Consider the following 20,693-nt stretch of genomic DNA (forward strand, 5'->3'; position numbering starts at 1 on the left):
TTGCCCAGTATGGTATTGAGTGCTGGCCAACCTCAACAAAGTGTTGAGCGCCCTTTACGTGTCATGGAGATGTCCATGCTCCATTGGTCATTAGTCATTTCTCTTCTTGACAACATCAGCAATGATATAGTCTGGCAGCAGATGGGCGTTGCACCAATAACAGAGAAAATGTGAGAAAAACACCTACAGTGGTATGGCCACGTTCTACGAGCAGCACCCTCACCATCATCTGCACACCTACCACTTTAACACTGATGGCAAACGCACACATGGAAGACCAAAGCAAAGGTGGCAGGACACAATTAATGTGGACATGAAAATTATACAGCTGGACCTGGTTGCTGCATTCAAACATGTGAAATGGCGTTTGTTGAAAAGCAGACCCTGTACCTGTGGGAAGACGCTAGGATGATGATGATGATGATGATAATTAAACATGAGAAAAACAAAAAACATATGCGACCCAACAGACTTTATATTAAATAGTATCTCCTGGCCACAATCAAACAGAAAGGACCAGAAGGACTGCAATACACTAATAAGACTAGCAATATAAAATTTCCAGAAATTTTGAAGCTACAGAAAAAAATGTGACCAGTGGGAAGAGCTAAAATATACAATGTATATTTTTATACCACCTTTATTAATCTAAGTTCACTTTCCTACTTTAAGGTTATTCAATGCAATATATATAATATGGTTTACTCATACAACGATTTTGTTCATTCATTCATTCAATTTATATGGCTGCCCATCTCAACAAGTGACTCTGGGTGGCAAACAAAATTAAAAAATAAAAACAATTACAGTGATACAAAAATTAAACTACATAGTAGCCTAGAGTAAACTATACACCATAATCGTTAAAATAACCAAGAAATGGATGTCTGCACGCACTCAGCGCTCCAAGCATGGGCAGAGAAACAGGTCTTTAATGACTTACGAAAAACGAACAGGGTCAGGGCCATCCTGATCTACAGGGTGGGCACTACAGTAGAAAAGGCATGTCTTCTAGGTTCTGTCAACCAGCATTCCTTAGTCAACAGGACCAGAAGCATGCCCATCCTGCCTGACTGGATTGGATGGGTAGAAACAACTGGGGAGAGATGGTCCCTCAAGTAACACCGTCCTAAGCCATGAAAGGCTTTAAAGGTGACAACCAGCACCATGAATTGCACCCAGAAGCCCACTGGCAACCAATGTAATTCACAGAGTAGTGATGTTACATACACTGAAAACAATACATTCATTAAATATAAAAACATAATTTAGAAAAAATTATGTTTACTCATTAAGTTTATTTTAAACTGTTCTTGGAACATTTTATAGTAGAAAAGGTATTTTATTTCCACGAGTGCCACAGTGAAAAATCTGTGGGGCATATTGGGGTGCAGATTGGGTTTTTTTAAACATCATTCATGAATGTTTAACTCCTTGGAAAAATTCTACTTTGAAAACAGGTGGTAAAACGTTCTATTGGAATGTTTGGGTGAAAAAAGGGATTATGACTTTAAACCAATTATTATATAATGGCTATTTTAAGGACTTCTTCCAGTTCCAAATTGAATTTGGTCTTCCCAGTTTGTAACAATGATGGTATTTCAAGTTAAGCATGTTCTAACAGACCAATATGGGCCAGATGCTTTGGCTGCTTTAAAGGCACCTGAACTACTTATTTGATGGAATCCATGACAGAAGTAAAACCTATAACATATCTCTATCAAAACCTCAAGAATACTTTTAAAATAGACATTTCTGGAATATTTTAAAGACCAACTAAAGAACTGGAGTCTCCAATAATGCTCCACCAATGGCTTCATGTCTTTAAAAATGTTTAAATGGTATCTACAGATTTGAGATTAAAGTTGCTTCATCAAAAAATTGTATTTAGGGTGTACTAGACTTCCCAAAGAATATATTGGAAAGGTTGGAGATCAGATTTTCTTTGTTGGCAGTGTAAAAAATGTGAGGGTTCATAGTTCCATAAGATATGGTCATCTGGTATCTTTTCCATTTTTTGTTAGAAATGGAATTATGTGCTGCAGAACTCTATGAAACCTGGATTCTCATAATTTTAGGATTTTGAGAAACTGGAAAAAATAACCTAGAAGAAACCATCAATATGATAATAAAACAGAATTATGTCCTTTGAAATCTATGCAAGGGCCAGTCTCTCAACTTCTAGATAAAAAGGCAACCATAAACAAGTCCACAAATTCGGGACTGAATCTTGAACAGCAAATGCATCTTGCTCTTATATTGGTCATCCTCTGTGTAAAGGAACTGTTATGCTCTCATATACTACATAATGGTTTTCCTATAATAAATAGAAAATATTTTGGGGAAATAGCTGATAGTAATGTATTATCTTATCTTACTTATTTGTTAGGAAATAATTAAAAATGTTTCATTAAAGCTTTTTCTTACTTTTTCTAATGGTGAGAAGACCTGGGGATTTTTTTCCCCCGAATTTTTCAGGGTTTTTTTTTCTCCATCAAGTCTTCACATTTCTACTTAAAGACCCAACCCTGCCTGATACTATACAAGGATAAACTACAATTGTTCCACCAAGTTCCTTGTACATCCCCACAGTTGATCAAGGCACTGACAATTTCATATAGTGACCAAAAATTAAAATGGATCCTGATAATCATAACATTAACCTCCAGATGTGACTAGAACTACAAAATACATATGATGTAGAGGTACAATATTCAGGGAGCATGTGAACCCCTAGGACTCCACCCATTTTGTCGAGTCAGGGGGGGTTAAATGGTAAAATAGGCAAATTAAGCCTTGCAGAACATTCAGAACCTGCACCCTCACCCCCAAATAGGCAGTGCTTAATGTATAGTATTAGGGATTGGAAATCACAGCAGATGAACAATATTTCAAAACCTCTTTTCAGCAATTTGCACTTTAATCATTTTGAATTTACGTTCGGCCACTTTTGAAATGGGAAAACCTAATAAAATCAAATTAATCAAAAATCCTCAGCGTGACTGATTCATCCATGTCTTTTTTCATATGAAACATGATTGGCATGATTTGTTATAAAACTGTTCAGCATGAGTATTCAATGTCTCTTAGTTTTATACAACCAGTTATTTTCATCACAGTGATTAAGTAGGCAGTTCTTTACATGAAATAAATTCAGTTTTTGCTATGTATATTTTGCAGTCACATAAAATGAACTTTCAGAAATTACATCAAAGGATACAGGACCCTGACAACTCAAGCAAGACAGTAATAACTATTAGAAGACTCTCTCAGAACTCTAGGTTTTGGCAACAAATCAGCAAAATAGCCTCCTCATCAGAAAGTACAGTGATACACATAGAAGCAATCTATTATGATAAAGGACCTGGAAGAAAAAACTTATGAAGAACAGTTAAAGGTGCTTGGTATCTTTAGCCTGGAGAAGAGAAGACTTGGGGGGGGGCAGTGATAGCTGCCTTAGCACTGTCATGTAGAAGGTAGGGCAGTTGTTTTAAAAGGCAGGACAAGAAACAATGGAATTACAAGGAATGGGATTATGTTTGGACATCACAAAACATTCCTAACAATAAGAACTTTTCAAGAATGGAACAGACTGCCTCAGCAGGTGGTAGACTTTCCTTCACTGGAAAGGTTTAAGCAGAGGCTGCATGGCCATCTGTCAGAGATTCCGTAGTAGTAGATTCCAATACTTGGCAGGGGGGCTGGACGAGATGACATCCAAGGTCCCTTCTGACTCTTCACTCCATGACTCTATATTCAAATCTATGGTTTGGCCACATTTGGCCAAACAAAGTAATTCTGCTTGCTTCCTCCATATAAAGTCACATTGTATACCTGTGCAGAAAAAGTAATGCAAATGAATTGAAACATCTTTGCTATGAGATAAGAGCATACTCTTTTACTTTAGAAAAAAATAAAGCCATAGAAGAAGTGACTAAGGATTGGAAGATAACTTATGGTACTTCTCCAGCAAAGACAAAAGAATGCTTATAATACAGTATTATTTTTTGGAATTTACTCCCACAAAAATAATGATAAATATTGCTAATATCTAGATGGCTTTTAAAAGGGATTGGATAAATTTATGAAAGGTAAATGTTTTATTATGGTTATATGGACCATAATACGGATTCGAATACAGCATGCAATTAAATACCGGCTGCTAGGAAAAAAAACAACAGGGAGGGCCATTTGCCTTTCCAGAAGCATCTGGTTGGTGAACGAAAACGATTAGATAGACTTTTAGTTTGATGTAGTAGGATTCTTTTGTTCCTTTCACATTCATACTTGATGTAGTGAAAGTTTACTTCAAAAATAAGAGTCTAACTCAGTTTTAATTTCAGAGTATACATTTATAATTTGGTTAGCTCTAAAAAGTCATATAAATACAATGTCAATAATGGATCTTGTTCTATTTAACAAGACAAGGCAACATACCTGGCAAAACCAACTTTTCGTTAGATAAATATATGCTTTGCAAGTCCTGAAAAAAGTCATTTCTAAGAGTGAGGACACTTGAGTTTAGAATTTAACAACAGATTTTAAATATGATTTAGGATGAAAATAATGTATTAACTATGATAATAAAATATCCATGCAATATGAGAATAGGTTATAAGCCTACTATTTCTTACGTATCTCAAAATAAGAAGCAAATTTCTTAAATGAACAATTATTTCAGATGTGTCAAATTAATACAATTAAGCTTTTCTTTTCCAAAAAACATTCACTTTCAATATTACTTGTTTAGATTTCCTAATGGATGAAGTCAAAAGTAATATTTTCCTAAATTAGGAAGCCTAATGACTTATTAAAGGGCAATACTGGTAGTCCTCATTTAGCTTCTGCCTTGTTTAGTGACCACAGTTATGACAGTGATGAAAAAGTAACTTTATGACCAATCCTTGCATTTATGACCTTCACAGTCTGTAAAGCAAAGGAAAGCTGAAGTAAGATTGTAAGCACAGTCATGGTTTAATTTAGTGACCACTTCACTTAACAACCAAGTTGCCGGTCCCACCTGTGGTCACTAAACAAGGACTACCCATAACGAAAATGAACAGTCACCTTCATTCAAATGGTCATTGCACATCCCAGCACATTTATATAGGATTTATATAGATAATTGTAGCATGCACTAGAATTGTTTGGTATTTAGATCATAATATGATGCTAGTAAAAGAAAAGAGCTTTCCCAGCACTTACAGAACTTGGAATGTTGTATCTTGAAATTACAAGCTAATTTTGTATGATTTTAAAACTGGTGTTTATTTCCTAATGAACATGTCTAGAGCATCAGGTGTCTCCCTAGTACCTTGGAAAGAGACCATAATACTATTGCAAGGAAAAATGAAACTGGTTTTCACACAGAAGTGATCTGTGTGACAATTATCATTGTATCTGGAATCCAAAAGATCTCTAATATTCTACAGATATTTTAAGAATTTATTCTTACTTCTAACTTTGAAGTTGTTATATTTTAAATCCAATATGAAAGAAAGAAAATCCCAATATGCATTCTCTTCTCCATCCCACAGATGAGTTTTAAATGTATAAGAATAGCAACAATAGGATTGGAAGAATGGGATTGACTTGCCATGATTAAACTTACAGGACAATCTTCAGACGATAGTATTTAAGGGGACACTAGTAAAAATATCCAATTCAATACACAATTAATACACTTTCGTTCAAGTAGAGGTTTTAATGTTAACAGGTGTTTTTTGTTTTGTTTTGTTTTGTGCTTCTCCCTGAACCTAAGCTAATATATTTATGCAAAATCAATAGAAAAAGTCATTTGAGCTGAGGCACTCACAATATGCCAATAGGACACAGCTCTCTATATTCAGATTCAGGTGATTCAGACAGAAGTGCTGAATCAGTTGCCTAGCATCATTAATGAACTCACTGACAGCTGATAAATTAAAACAGTTAAAACAAGATGGAAATAGATGGTTTTCTGCTCAGAGAAATGATGTTCAATTAGTTCTGAAAGGTATTGCAGACTGCCTCTGCTCCCAGATATGGTTTCATTATTAATAGCGCAGATGGCCTCTGCAGCATGGAGTGACTTTAGAACTCTGGTCCCTAATGTAGTGCCCAGTGGGTAAAAATGTGCCTTCCAATACTTCAGTGAGCATGCCAAGCTCTATGCCTTACTTAATTTTACTTTCCAAAATTTGTCTCTCTATCTGAATGAATGGAAAGTAGCATACTACAAAGTATGAAAAATACCAGCCTTAAGCATAATCTGATTTATACCGATGTGCTAGCTTTGGCTTAATCCTGGCAAGTGGTAGCCTGGTGACAGTTGCATATCCAGGAAGCATTAAGAATTTATTAGTGCAATGGGTTGCAATGGTACAGAAGTGTTTTTTCCCCCCACAAGGTTGCTGACCTCAGTTAGTTAGTAGGCATATGTCCTGTTATGTTGAATTTCACTTGACTACTTTCTGATCTCTATCCAAAGATAATGCTGCCATTTACTTTTAACACAGCAGACATCTTTGGAAACAGGAATCTGATTTCTGAAGTTTAAGAACATGGTACCTGGTATCTGAAAACTTACTTTAGAAATTAGAGTAAATCTTTAACTCTTAACTGCTTATTAGCTTCTGAAACGTTAAGAAACCCACTATACATTTGAACCACCATAATCACCTCTGAAGGCTACAGATGTGGTTCTTTGGCTTATAATTAGAACCTAATGCTTATTATTAAAAGGGGAGTAAAACAGAATGGAGCATAAATATTCTCAGCCCTTTAACTTTCCAAAGTACAAACACACTTGATTCTCATGACAAATTTTATATTTGTCTTAGAAAACAAAAGATTCACTCTCTCTATTGTATCAATAAATGTAGCAGCTCTCATGCTTTCACAATAGTAAGCCTTGAAATGTAATGTTAGAGAGAAGCATTTGTCTACTGGATACCATATTTCTTCTTTTTAAAAATGTATTTTTCATAAATTCTTTTTAATTCTTATCTGATAACACTTAATTACAAATACTTCATAATTGCAAGTATGAAGATTTAAAGCTGTACTGATTTTGTACTATCTCTTCAGTTAAATTATTTTTAGAAACCACAAACCACTGGGTCTGAGTAGTTCAACGTAGAGTCACCATTAGAAAAACAGGTATTTTTTCTTTAAATTACATGTAAGTGTTTCTCGTGGCTCTTAAGTTTGTGAAACTTTTTGAATCTTCAATATTTCTGCATAAACTTGACCTAAAACCTCATCTGTTCTCCACACAAGTCCTAAAACTAGATAAAGAAAACCCAATTAAACAAAAACATTTATTTATATTTCGAATTTAGACACCACCCATTTCATGAAGGAAAGGAAAACATTATATTTGTTCATTGTTTACTGAGGAAAATGATCCAAAGCTATCTATCTGTATGTGGCAAAAGTATGTGAACCTTTGCTTTCAGTTATTAGGAAGCAGTAATTGCAACTAACGTTTCCAATACCTGTTGATCAGTCCTGCACATTGGCTTGGAGGAATTCCATTCCTCCTTACAGAACAGTTTTGACTCAGGGATGTTGGCAGGCTTCCTTGCATGAACTGCCTACTTCAGATCCTTCCAGAACATTTCTATAGGATTAAGATCAGAATTTTGACTTGGCCATTCCAAAACATTATTTCTGCTTTAACTATTCTTTGGTCATATGACTTGTGTGTTTTGGGTTGTTGTCTTGCTGCATGACTTTCTCTCGAGCTTCAGTTCACAGACAGATACCCTGATATTTTCCTGCAGAATTTGCTGATACGATTAAGAATTCGTAGCTCCATCAATGATTGCATGTTGTCCTGGTCCAGAGGCAGCAAAGAAGGCTCAAACCGTGACACTGCCACCACCACGTTTCAGGGATTCAATAAGGTTCTTATGCTGGAATGCAGTGTTTGCCTTTTGACAAACATAACACTTTTCATTCAAGCCAAAAAATTCTATTTTGGTCTTATCCGTCCACAGAACATTCTTCTAATAGCCTTTTGACTTTTCCATGTGGTCTTTCGCAAACTGTAGGTGGGCAGTTTTTGGAAAGTAGTGGCTTTCTCCTTGCAACCTTGCCATGCGCACCATTGTTGTTCAGTGTCCTTCTGATGGTGGTCTCACCAGCATTCACCAATGCAGGAGAGGCCTTTAGTTCCTTAGACATTGCCTTGGGACTTTTGAGACCTCCCGGGGTATTACACCCCTCACTCTTGGTGTGATCTTGGTTGGTCAACCGCTCCTGGGGAGAGTAACAATGGTGTTGAATTGCCTCCATTTGTATACAATCTGCCTGACAGTGGACTGGTGGAGTCCAAACTATTTGGAAATAGCTTAGTAACCTTTTCCAGCCTGGTGAGCATTAACAACTATTTTCCGGAGGTCCTCAAAAACCTCCTTTGTTTAAGCCATGTCACACTTCCACAGATCTGTGTTGTGAAGATCAGACTTTACCCAAAATACCCAGAATTCTGTTCTTTAAATAAGGCAGACCTCCCACACTGACATCTGATTATCATCCCATTGATTGAAACACCTGACTCTTAATTTCTCCTTCAAATGAACTGATAATCCTAGAGGTTCACATACTTTTGTCACACACACATATGTAGCTTTGGATCATTTTCTTCAATAAATAAATGAACAAGTATAATGTTTTTGACTCATTTAACTGCGTTCTCTTTATCTAGTTTTAGAACTTGTGTGGAGAACAAATCACATTTTAGCTCATATTTATGCAGATATATTGAAAATTCAAAAGAGTGTGCAAACTTTTAAGCACCACTATAGGTATGGCTTTGTTTTAGGATAGCTTTTTAAATATCCAAATAAATATAACAGCAATTATAATAATGACAATGTTTAGAACACAATGTAACATTCCAATACAAGAGAATATATGTAGCTCAGGGTTGAACTGTGGAGTTCAACATGATGTTACCTAGTTGGGCAATGAAATATCTGCAAGCAACCAAGCTCAGAGAGCACCAAGGACTCCACAGTGTAACATACATAAGAGCTAGTCATTTTATGAGTGGGACAATTTAAGTCCAACTGATGATAGCAAAAATGAACTTGCTGGGGACTCAATAGCAACTATGACATTCTGTTTTGACATGTATCCTTTCCATTATTTTCCATGTAAGATGATAACAATAAGGGTCAAGAATGCTTTTAATCAGTTGTTCCTAAGAACTGTCCCAGGCTGACTATGGTTGACTATAAATTATGGGAATCAAACTCAAATGCAACATAGTCAACAAAACAGGGGAGCACCAGCTTGAGGATGGCTACTTTTAAGATTACTATTGTTTGTAAAGATTAGCTCCAGAAAATCACCCTGCTAGTCACTCTCTATAACAGCATACTTGCTCTATCATTTTAACTATGCTAACTAGAACAAATTTAATGGTGAGCCATTAAGTTTATGTTGTTATAAATAAATCTATCCATGAAGAAACACTATTACTTTCAATGCAGCTTATTTCTGAAGAAAGTATTGTAGGATTACACTCTTATAATACACTGAAGAGACAACGTTTTCAGTTAGGAAATGTTTTATTTGCAATACAGCAGATTCCCCTCCCCAATTTCCAAAGGAAATACCTGTATTTTTTGTAAACCAGTACTTTCTGAAGTGATATTACTACATTTGGACATCCCATGTAAATTACTTTTGTAATTTAAAAATGTATAGAGCAATGTGGTATCTATTTGTGATACAAGTCTATCATATATATCATGCAATATGTAGCAGCTAGAGAGGCATCTGATCAATCTTTACCATACTAAGAGCCATAAACTCACATGCCAAAAATATGGTTTCATATGAATTTCAATTAAGACAAAATGCAAATATATTTTGCAAACAGCAAGGGAGTTTTTAATGATCCAGCTGAGAAGAAATTAGTCTAACAATTAGATTCTATCCAAAAAAAATGTATGGATACACCTGTGATGGACTGGAATGGTGGGAGGGGAGTAAAGAATGTGCTCTCATCTCCAGAGGAGCGAGGAAGAGATAAGCGGAGGAGACTGGCACCTCCCTAAGAAATTCCATCGGTGTGAACTGGCTGAGCCTGGGAACTGGTTTCATTCTGGGAAGATTCTTGTTAAGGGGTTGTAGCTAATAAACCTTGCTGGATTGATTCTGCATGGTCTCCTGGAGTTCCTTGGGCTAGGCCCAACAACACCACAAACACTGTTAGTTGTTAAAGTGCTGCAGGAATTCTCTTTTGAGAAATTGGGAATTCTTCCAGAATTTTTATGGTAAGGTATCTTACTGTCAGGTTCATATTTTTCTCAAAGTTGGGATTTATATAGTAAGGAAGTATTTAGTAAGTGGGTTTATACTAAACGTAACTTTGCATGTGCAAAAAAAAGGGGGGGGGCTTCCAGACTTATTTGAATCAGATCAAAGAAAAAGTTGTTAAAGTATAAATTTACATAGCTACGTTGAACTTATTTATGATATGCTCATTTACCTGGAATAAATTCTTCCTAAACATAATGAAACTTCCATGGACATTTTTATCAGCGCCCATCAGGTTTCCAGTTGTTTAACAAACTACAGTAATTTTAAAAAGATAGGGAACCTGGCAAGCTGTAAAGCAAAGCAAAGCAATAGCATATTTTTCATTTCCAGTCATCTATCAGATACAGATAGGCCCAGATACATTCTTAGATAATAAAAATGGTATGTGGCTGGAGCCCAGTACAGTATTTTGGTATATCCCCCCCAAAAAGGGGCAAATTTAAACTGGAGGTGACAGGGAACATCCAAAGAACACAGGATATAACATATGGCAGCCATTTTGTGAGAAGATTGATGGTATATTCTGCAATTCCCAAATGTACCCAGTGGCCCAAAAATATGGGGGACCCTTTCATAAAACAGACCAAATTATCTATACTGATTTGCTCATCAATTCAAATAATGATTTTTCCCCCTGAGTACTCAACACACCTTTTTTGTTTGTGTAGCAAACCAAGGCAAAAGCCTCTTTTTGAATTGCTATAAACAATTTTTCTGATACTTAATATTTTATCTATATTTCATGCAGTTTTATCTAAGTTTCAGCAACACTAATGGATTTCAAGGCTGCTACTACCAAAAAAAAAAAAAAAAACAACCCATCAGATAAGAATCTTTCTTATTTTCAAGTACATGGCATCCTAAACATTTTTCACTACAAAACATGTTTAATTTTACAAATGGATTCTATGTACAGAACTGATGTGGAAGCATAAGTTTTTGACCATGCAAATAATCAAAAAGGAAATTCTAAAAATGTTAAACAAATTCTGCAAACCCTTTTTAATCTCTCAGTTACATTTTTTGATAGTAGAGAAATGTGTAATTAACATTTCATCTGTATGAACTGCCCCGCTAAGTGCTGTGCTCCTTCATTGTTAAAAATTTTCTGTTATGGCATGTTGATTTTATATTATTGCAAGGTGCCTTGAGTAATGGATGCACATCAGAAAGATGGAACAGAAATATCTAAATAAATAAAATCATTTATCAATAGTCCATGCATTGGTAGAGGAAAAAAATTACTCGCCTTGAATGAATAAGAATCTGCTTAAGCAGGTGAGTTTTGTAAACTGAAATAACTGATTAATATAATTCAGGCACAAGTGCATATCAAATAATGAAATTTGTCAAAAATAGTGTTGTGGACTTAAAATGTAAACATTTGCAATACTGGATAAGAGTATTGCATGAGAATTAGGTGACCGTTAAACAGCATGAAAAATTAAGTACACAGCTGCTTATTTACTTAAAAGCATTTCAAAGGCTGTCTAATCAATCCCAATATTCAATTTCAACATCAAATTCAAATGTGAGAGCCAGTATAGTATAACAGTTAAGGTATTGGACTGACATAGGGTTACCAGATATCTGATAAAGAAGGACATGTCCTCCTTTTTGTCCTCGTGTCCTCCATCTGGCAGGCAGAGCCTTAAAATCAAATATTGTCTGGCTTTTTGAATATCTAACTGAGCAGCTTTTCTCCCAATGCAGCAGGTCCCTAAGAAACGCTAAGCATAAGTTAACAAGCTCTGCATTAAATTGACAAGACCATAATCAGTTACATTTTTTTGCCCCCTAACCAGCTTGGGGTGGTGCTAGCACATTCCTCTCAATGTGTATTCCCCACCGTGTGCCTATTTACTCACTTGTAATTCCTTCCTCTCCAATGAATGTAAATATAAATATTAAACAGTGTGTTCTCCTTTTCCCATTTGTCTCCTTTCCAATTGCCAGCATCCTCCTTTGTCTCTTCAGATATTTGATAACCCTAGACTGACATGAGGAGACCCAAGTCCAAATCCACCTTCAGCCACTAAAGCTCACTGAGTGATTTTAGGCCAGTCACTCTCTCAGCCCAATTTGCCTCACAAAGTTGTTGTTCTCAAGGTAAATGAAAGGAGGAAGTGCTATGTATGCAGCCTTGAACTATTGAATTAAAGGTGGGGTATAAATTTAATTTTAACAATAACAATAGTCATAAATTGTAACATGTTTTTCTCATAGAACATCTTATATTCCATTGTATATTAATGTATTTTTTCACCTTTTCCCCTTTATATTTTTAATTACCTGTCCTGATGTGCAATCCCTGGAATCTCAATAGTTTGTATGTTATTTGTCAACCTTCAGATGGCCTATTAATGGCATTTTCTTAATACAGCAAGTGGGAACAAATACTGTACATGTCTTACTTCTCCTACAATGAAAAGTTACGGAAATAATTCAGCATTTTAAAATCTTCCTATAGCATATCTTTGCCAAATGGTCCAGACATTTCCTTGGCTTGTTTTCTGCTTCTGATATATACTCCCAAACATTAAGTGTCTGAATTACATCCCTCCACATTACATTTAATAAGCAAAACAATAAACACACATTTCTTGTTTCTTATATTCAATTAACCTACTGAATGTTGCAAAGACAACTATGTAAGTCAGTTTAGAAAAATGAACTATTGTCTATAAATGTAAGCCTGTCAATGATTAGCAATGAAATAAATTACATAGAATAGATTCTTACCATAATTGCTTTTTCACCTGTACTTTTCCCACAAGGCAGCTGATACAACTACCAATGTTTTGCACCTGTTTGCACCAAGTCCCTATGGAGGCAGCCTGATAGTTTCACTGACTATCTGACTGTTCTACATATTTTTGCTGGTTGTTTAATTTTACTACTTGATAATTCTTATATTGATAAATTATATTGCACTGTTGTGTTCATTTCATAATTACTTAATTGTTTCTTCAATTTATAATAGCTTGTAAGACAGAAAATGGTTTCATAAAGCAAGTTTCAATCTATCCTCGTGAAAAGGACACAGATATCATGCCTACCATTTTTAGAGGAGTATGTACAAAATCAAAATGCTGCTTGGAAAGTATACATGGTTCAAAACAGAACACCTAGACATGCTGAGAACTTAGTAAAAAAAATTAAATTATATAATTAAACAATCCTTAGTTTCCCTTTTCATTGTAGATTTTGTCAAAGAATATTAGTGCTCAAAAGGTGCAACTATAAGTAAACTCCTAAGAAGTATTCTTAAATCTAAAATACAGCTATCCACTGATGCTTTATAACTGGGGGTGTACTGAGTAACTACTGCATAAAGAATAGGCTTTATGATAATCAGAATTTAAGTAATATATATTCTCCAAATCACAGAAACATAAACCTGTCTCTGCAGTATCATCCCCATCACACATAAACTCTCCCATCATTCTTTCACAGAGACACCAGAAAAATGTCCATTGATCATGCAGCACTTTATATGCGGAGAGGGCCTTCATCTTCTCCACTGCCTCTCTTCCCCCAAGATCAGCGTTACTGTTAATTGAGAATTCTAATAATCTGCATGCTAATATAACTCCCCCACCACACATCAAATAATAACCTACCTATGAAGCAGGCCACAAGCTATTAAGCCAAGAGTCTTAATACTTTTATCTTCTCTAAGTGGATATATACTCATTATTCAGTAATTTACTGTTGCAGCTACCTCTTAAGTGGATCTATGTAAATGCTGACATGAAATAATTCTTTTTTTTACATGGAAAATACATTTTATCTTTTTATTAGAAAATAGTATGCTAGAGTCTAATTCTAATGTACAAAACATGATTATCTACTCATATTTTGCAGCTCCCCTTCTAATGAGTTATTCTAAAGGTCATAAGCAGGCAGGCATTATGTGAAATTCAAAGCTCTCCTTTCCCTCCCTCCTTCTGCTGCATATTCTATAATTACAGTTTATAACCAGAGAAATACAATAATGTTTGATTCTCAACTGATCTAACTGCGCTGCGAGTCAATATTGGCACATCACACACGTAACAAGGTCTCTGTGCACAGGCTTTCCTTATTAAGTGACTTTTTATTTTTTGGTTCTGACTTGCACCCTACATTATGTAAAATCCAATCCCTACCTCAAGAATGTCTTCTAAAACATATGCTTCCATTTCAGCCGCTGTCTCCACCATGTTTTATCAAAATGCCATGATTCTTGCTGCACTATGATTAGATCACTGCCAGTACGAACACTCCTCTGTGTCAGCAAGGGAACAGGAAATGGAATGTTCTATTATATCCCTCAAGCAGCTTTACTGCTGGCAAACTAGGGATCTACCAACAGACAGGGGTGACTCACTGCATTTTTTTTAAAGGCACAGCTGCTCTTTTCTAGAAGGACACAAGGTAGTCATAAATAGATACAATAAATTTTGCAACATTCTTTTTGAAAAATGTGTTTTAACCTGAACTGTAAATAAATTATTTTTCAAAAGATCCTGGGTGATCATTTCCAACTAAATTGCAATTTATCTGTGCTAAACCTTTGAACTGCTATACCTTGTCTTACAGAAGTTCAACTGGCTGTATACCAACAGAATATATCCCGTTGAGTTAAATATGTGTTAGTGAAATTGTAAACTTTTAGAACTACGGTCAACTAGTACAAACACCAGAATTACTCCTAAAATGCAAATATTTTAAAGTATTTAAAACACTTAAACTTTTGTTGTTGTTGTTGTTGTTAGTTTTGATTAGAGCCAGTTTGGTGCAATGATTAAGGCACCAGGCTAGAAACCAGAAGACTGTGAGTTTTTGTCCTGCCTTAGGCATAAAGCCAGCTGGGTGACCTTGAGCCAGTCATTCTCTTTCAGCCCTGGGAAGCAGGCAATGGCAAACCACTTTGAAAACTGCAGAGATTTGTCCAGACAGCCTCCAGGAGTCAACACAGACTCGAAGGCAAAAAAAAAAAAAAAAAGTTTTGATTAATATTCAGTTATTTCCACTGATTATTTTCTCAATTTGTGGTAAGTTTCCTTGTATAACATCACTGAATGTTCAACACAAGATGACTGACACCTAAAACTAACAGTCAGAATTCCAGAATACAATATTGCCTCTTCCCAATAAAAGACTAACTCCACAGCTATATATATTCCACAGTGCAAAAGTCTGAGTCCAAATAATGCAAATTTGGCAACATGAAAAGTTATATTATCTGCACCTGCCCAAGGTACAACTGAAGCAACAGGTCTTAGCATTAGAAACATTTGCAAAAGAACTTCAAAATCTTGGGGGGAGCTAATAGCTAGATTTTCAAAACTACTGTTTTTATTTATGATTATTACAACTAATTCCAATATTACTCCAGGTCTGTTATAAAGCATTATGGCAATTATTTCCCTTATCATTCAATCCCTTCATCATTTATGTATTTATTAAATAAACTTATATAGCTGCTCATCAACCAGAAGGAAGATGTTACATCACCTAAACCAGTATTTCTTAAAGAATTCCCAAGTGCTTCCCTCCAAATGTGGAAGGCTCCATGTTATCAACTGTGAAAAGTAATTCCACTTACATAAAAATAATTCTACTTGATGAGATTTAAATTTCAATCATTCAGTACAGATGAAATTCACAAATACAATCTACAGAAACAGCCCACTATCGTTTGCATGAAATATTGGAGGTGAATCACTTCATTTAGACAGTGTGATCAACAACTATTAATAGACCAATCCTTCTGTATTTGTGTAATAGGAATTAAATATTCTGTGCATAAGAAAAAAATCTTCCAACTATTTGCTTTTGCCTATAGTGAAATCTTCTTTCCATTCTCTTTTAACAAAAAGGAGGAGTGCTCTGGTTTTAATGACACAAGATTACTACTATAAATTTTAATTTAAAATATGTTTTATTAGAACTATGCAGCATTTCCAAGGGGAAAATCATGCTCTCAGAACACGCATGGACATGTATATAGCACTTGTCTGCAACTTCTTAAATCAACTGGTCTTTTCCCTTGCAGCAGCTATGGAGGGCAACTGTCCATACTGGGAAAAGATGCAGTTGCTTTAAAGAGTTAAGAATGACTGCCTCTATGCACTTTCAAGCACCTTTTTCTCTTTGAAAAGCACTATACAGCCTAATATTTATCACTCTAATCAGGTTGGTTTGCAGGTGATAGGTGACTGTTAAAATTAACAGAATGATACTGATAGAAGGATGCTAATATGGCACTTTCCCACTTGCATGTTATGTTTGAATATTATAATTATAATTATAAGAATATAATGTTTGTTCTAGAATGTTATAGAACACTGCTTACCAGGAGTGGAAGATAGCAGAAAAGCTGCTCATTCCTGCTATAGATGTTTCCACAAAAATGCATTTTCTAAAACACAGGTAAAATGTTGTGGTGGGCAAAACACATTCCCATACCAAATGATTTAAAAACAACTAGTGATAAACCTAGTTCAAGCTATACTTGAAAAGGCCCTGATAGGAACTCACTCACCTCTGCATAGAATGGCACCCACACCAGGCTTCTGAAGTTAATCTCAGAACATTCAGAAGGAAGCAGATACCGTGGTCCCAAGTCATAAGGCCCATCATAAATTAACACAATCACCTTAAAGTGGGATCAAAAATTTGGAGCCAGTGAAGATTCTAACAACTGGTGGCATATGCTCTTACCCAGTTCCAGTCAATACTCTTGTTGCAGTATTTTGTACAAACTGAAATTTCCAGACAGTCTTCAAGGGTACTTCTCTTTACTGCAGATTGCAATAATCTAAAACAACCAGGCCATAGCAACTCTCTCTCTATTTATGTGAAGTTGTAAGTGGTGTGTAGCCTAAATTGGTAAAAGGTGTTTTTTGCTACAGATGACATGCTTTAAATGTCAATGACTCATAGCTACAAATCTGAACCTTCCTCTTCTGAAATAAATTGAAGACACTCACCTGGACAGATAACCCATTTGCTAACAGCATCTGTATCTTACCCAGAATGACCTTAAATTTCTTGGCTCTCATCCAGTCCATCACAGTGACCAAGGCATTGATTCAGTACTTTTACTGATTCTCCCAGACCCAGTAAAAAGGTTACAGTTGCATGCCGTCAGCATACTGATAACATTTGACTCTAAATCTCTGAATGGGCTTCATATAGATGTTAAAGGAATAATGAATAATAAAATGGAACATCACAGAATTCCATACCACAAACACCATGACTTCAGCAAGAATCCCCCAGTACCACCTTCTGGAAATGATGATCCAGGTGTCAGCAGAACCACCAAAAACCTGCTTCGCTTACACTTAGTTCAAATAATTTTTCCAGAGAGATCATGATGAATGATATCAAAAGCTGCTGAAAGGTCCACCTCAATCAACAAGTTAGCACACCCCATCTCTCTTTTGCAAAGATCATTCCCCAGTACAACCAAGCCAGTTTCAGTGCCAAACCAGACTAAAATCTAATTGAAAATTATATAGAAGGTCTGTTTTATCCTACAATGATTGGATGTGATCAGCTACCACTTACTTGAGTGCCTTGCCCAGAAAGCAATATTCTCCACAGGCCTATAAAAAGACAAGAAATAGCCTTCTGGATCAGATCAAGGCCCATTTTAGTTCAGCATTTTGTTTCTCAGTGGCCAACCAGATGATTCTCAGTGCTCACCAACAGGAGACAGAGATATATTCCTCTCCTATCACTGGTTCCATGCAACTAGTATCAAGAGACATACTACCTTCCCCCCTCAGAAATAATACTGATAAATGGTTTTTGATAAATCTGTCCTTCATGAATTTATCTTACCTGCTTTTAAAATCATCAAACTTAGAGCCATTACCACATCTTGCAGTAATGAATTCCAAGGATAATTATGTGGTCCATGAAGGAGTGCTTTCTTTAGTCTGTTCTAAATCTCCTTCCAAATAGCTTCATTGGATGACAAGATTAGCATCATGTACAAACTTGGCTAGCTCACTACCTATGAATGTTAACTTTATAAAAATGTTTAAAAGCACCACTCCCAACACAGATTTTCTAAGGACTCAACTTCTTAATCTCTCAATGAATAATATTTTTTGAAAATCCAAGTTTACAGTATCATCTGCAGATCTCAAATTGTTGATTTTGACCAACTATCATCTTTTCTAATTCTACCATTCTTATAATAGATTCACTGGAGAGGTTATACAAGTATGGAAAGATATGTATTCTTGACTCACTCCGTTTCCTATTCTAAACTACTCTGTTTCTCCAAACAGTAACTGTCTTGGTGTAGCTTCTTGTTCCCTGTAGATTCCTCAAAAGAATAATATGGTGTTCTCTTTGCCCATTAATCTTAGTATAGTCCACACTGTGGCATCATCTACACAATCAAATGCCTTGCTATCCCAGGTATCTTCAGGCCTGTCCTCCATGTTGAACCAGCACAACATTTTGACATTTTCCCAAGTTATGTTTTCCTCACATATGTGAGATGAGAGAAGGGGGGCTCTACACTAAAGTTAGCATCATTCTAGAAGGCTGTCAGAGCTTTCCTGTACGGGAGTGTAATTACTGTCCCTACATATGCAGGAATCACTGGGCTTTATGATGTTAGATGACCAGCCTTCCAGGGAAGATAAAGGAATTAATAATCTCCATGGTGACCATAAACGTGTTCCAGGTAATCTCTGGCCTGACACATGCAGACATATACACGCTGCACATCATCTTCCTTCCTCCCTTCCCCCCCCCCCCCCAATTTGTATGGCTGCCCATCTTAACCATAACTCTAGGCACCTCACAACAATAAAACCAATACCTATAAAATCAAACCATAAAAACAAAAAACAAAAACCTGGCACCTCAATCATCCCCTTTCCCCTTGGGATGCCCCACAACCAACTCCAGATATCCTCATTCTATCCCAGTGCCTGGGTAAAATTGCAGGTCTTAAAGGCCTTCCAAAAGGCTAAAAGGGTGGAGGGCTTGCCAAATCACCCAGGGGAGGGTGTTCCATGAGAAAGGGGCAGCTACAGAAAAGGCACACTTCCAAGGTCCCATTAGATGGCAAGATTTCAGCGAAGAGACCTGGAATGTGCCTATCCTACTCGATCTGTTAGGATGGGAAGATACTCTCAGGGAGAGGTGGTCCCGCAAATAACTTGGTCCCATGTCATGTAGGACTTTAAGGTGATATCCAGCACCTTGAATTGCACCCAGAAGGAAACTGGCAGCCAGTGCAGCTTGCACAACAGAGGTGTAATGTGGGTGAACCTAGGAATACCCAATACTGCACGCGCCACTGCATTTTGGACCAGTTGTAGCTTCTAAGTGGTCTTCAAGGGCAGCCCCATGTAAAGCACATTGCAGTAATCCAAACAGGAAGTGACTAAGGCTTGAGTGACCATGAGCAAAGCCTGCTGGTCCAGGAAATGGAACAACTGGCGCACAAGACAAATCTGTGCAAAGGCCCCCCTAGCCATAGCTGCCACCTGCTCCTTGAGTAGGAGCCATGAGTCCAGGAGGACCCCCAAACTGCGCACCAGCTCAGTCCGGGGAAGTGCATCCCCATCCAGAGTAAAAAATGACAAATCCCCAGACCCCGGGGGACCAAAAATCCAAAGCCATTCCAACTTGCCAGGATGAGTCAAAGTCAGTTTCTCCCTATCCAGACCCTCACAGCCTCCAGGCACCCTGTGCTGCAGGGGCCTAGGGCTCAACCTCTCCCCCCAACGCCGACTGGAGAAAGGAGAACCACCTCAAAACAGTGCCTCCCACTCCCAACCCGAAGCCAGTCCAAAAGGACACCACGGTCAATGGTATCAAAAGCTGCTGAGAGATCCAGGAGAGCCAGGACAGTTGCACACCCCCATCCTGAGCCCTCCAAAGGTTATCAGCAAGCACAGCCAATGCCGTCTCAGTGCTGTACCCCAGCCTGAACCCAGGCTGAAAAGAGTCCAGGTAATCCACTTCATCCAGGGCCCTCCGAAGTTGAGCACTTATTTTGGCTTTGACTCTGGGATAGGGTACATTCCAGCATGACCTGTGTGAGCTCAAGTCCCTCCTGGCTCCTGCATGCAGCCAAGGGTATATGATGGCCTGGATCCAGGACTGTCAATTCACTTCAGAGGATATGTTGCCCATAGCCTTAAGGAGGTTATGATATACTTGTTCAATAAGAGGTCTTCCCATCCAGATCCAGCAGATTTTGATAATTATTTCCCAGTCTCCAATCTTTCCCTTGGAGGGGAGGCTTTAGGGAAAGTTGTTGAGCAAATTATGGGGATCTGCAAAGTGCCCTGGGGTAAGTAGATTATCTGGGCCCTTTTTAGTCAGGATTCAGGCCTGAATATGGGACT

At 36.9% G+C, this 20,693-nt stretch overlaps 1 protein-coding gene across 3 annotated transcripts in view; it reads right to left on the reverse strand.

The window, feature by feature from the left end:
* ANKRD17 (ankyrin repeat domain 17) overlaps positions 1-20,693 on the reverse strand; it is a 137,192-nt gene that overhangs the window by 86,353 nt on the left and 30,146 nt on the right. The window contains exon 1 of one of the 3 annotated variants that reach the window (XM_007427180.4): positions 14,469-14,596. The exons of the other annotated variants lie outside the window; for them this stretch is intronic. Coding sequence (XP_007427242.3) covers positions 14,469-14,522 — 54 coding nt within the window. The 5' untranslated portion in view covers positions 14,523-14,596. Of the gene's footprint in view, positions 1-14,468; positions 14,597-20,693 lie in introns of those variants that run through there. 3 annotated transcript variants of the gene reach the window in all.

The sequence above is a fragment of the Python bivittatus genome, unplaced genomic scaffold (assembly GCF_059951505.1).
Source record: "Python bivittatus isolate LINGU-HERP-01145 unplaced genomic scaffold, Pbiv_v1 ctg000000_np1212, whole genome shotgun sequence".
In the NCBI taxonomy this organism is placed as follows: domain Eukaryota; kingdom Metazoa; phylum Chordata; class Lepidosauria; order Squamata; family Pythonidae; genus Python; species Python bivittatus.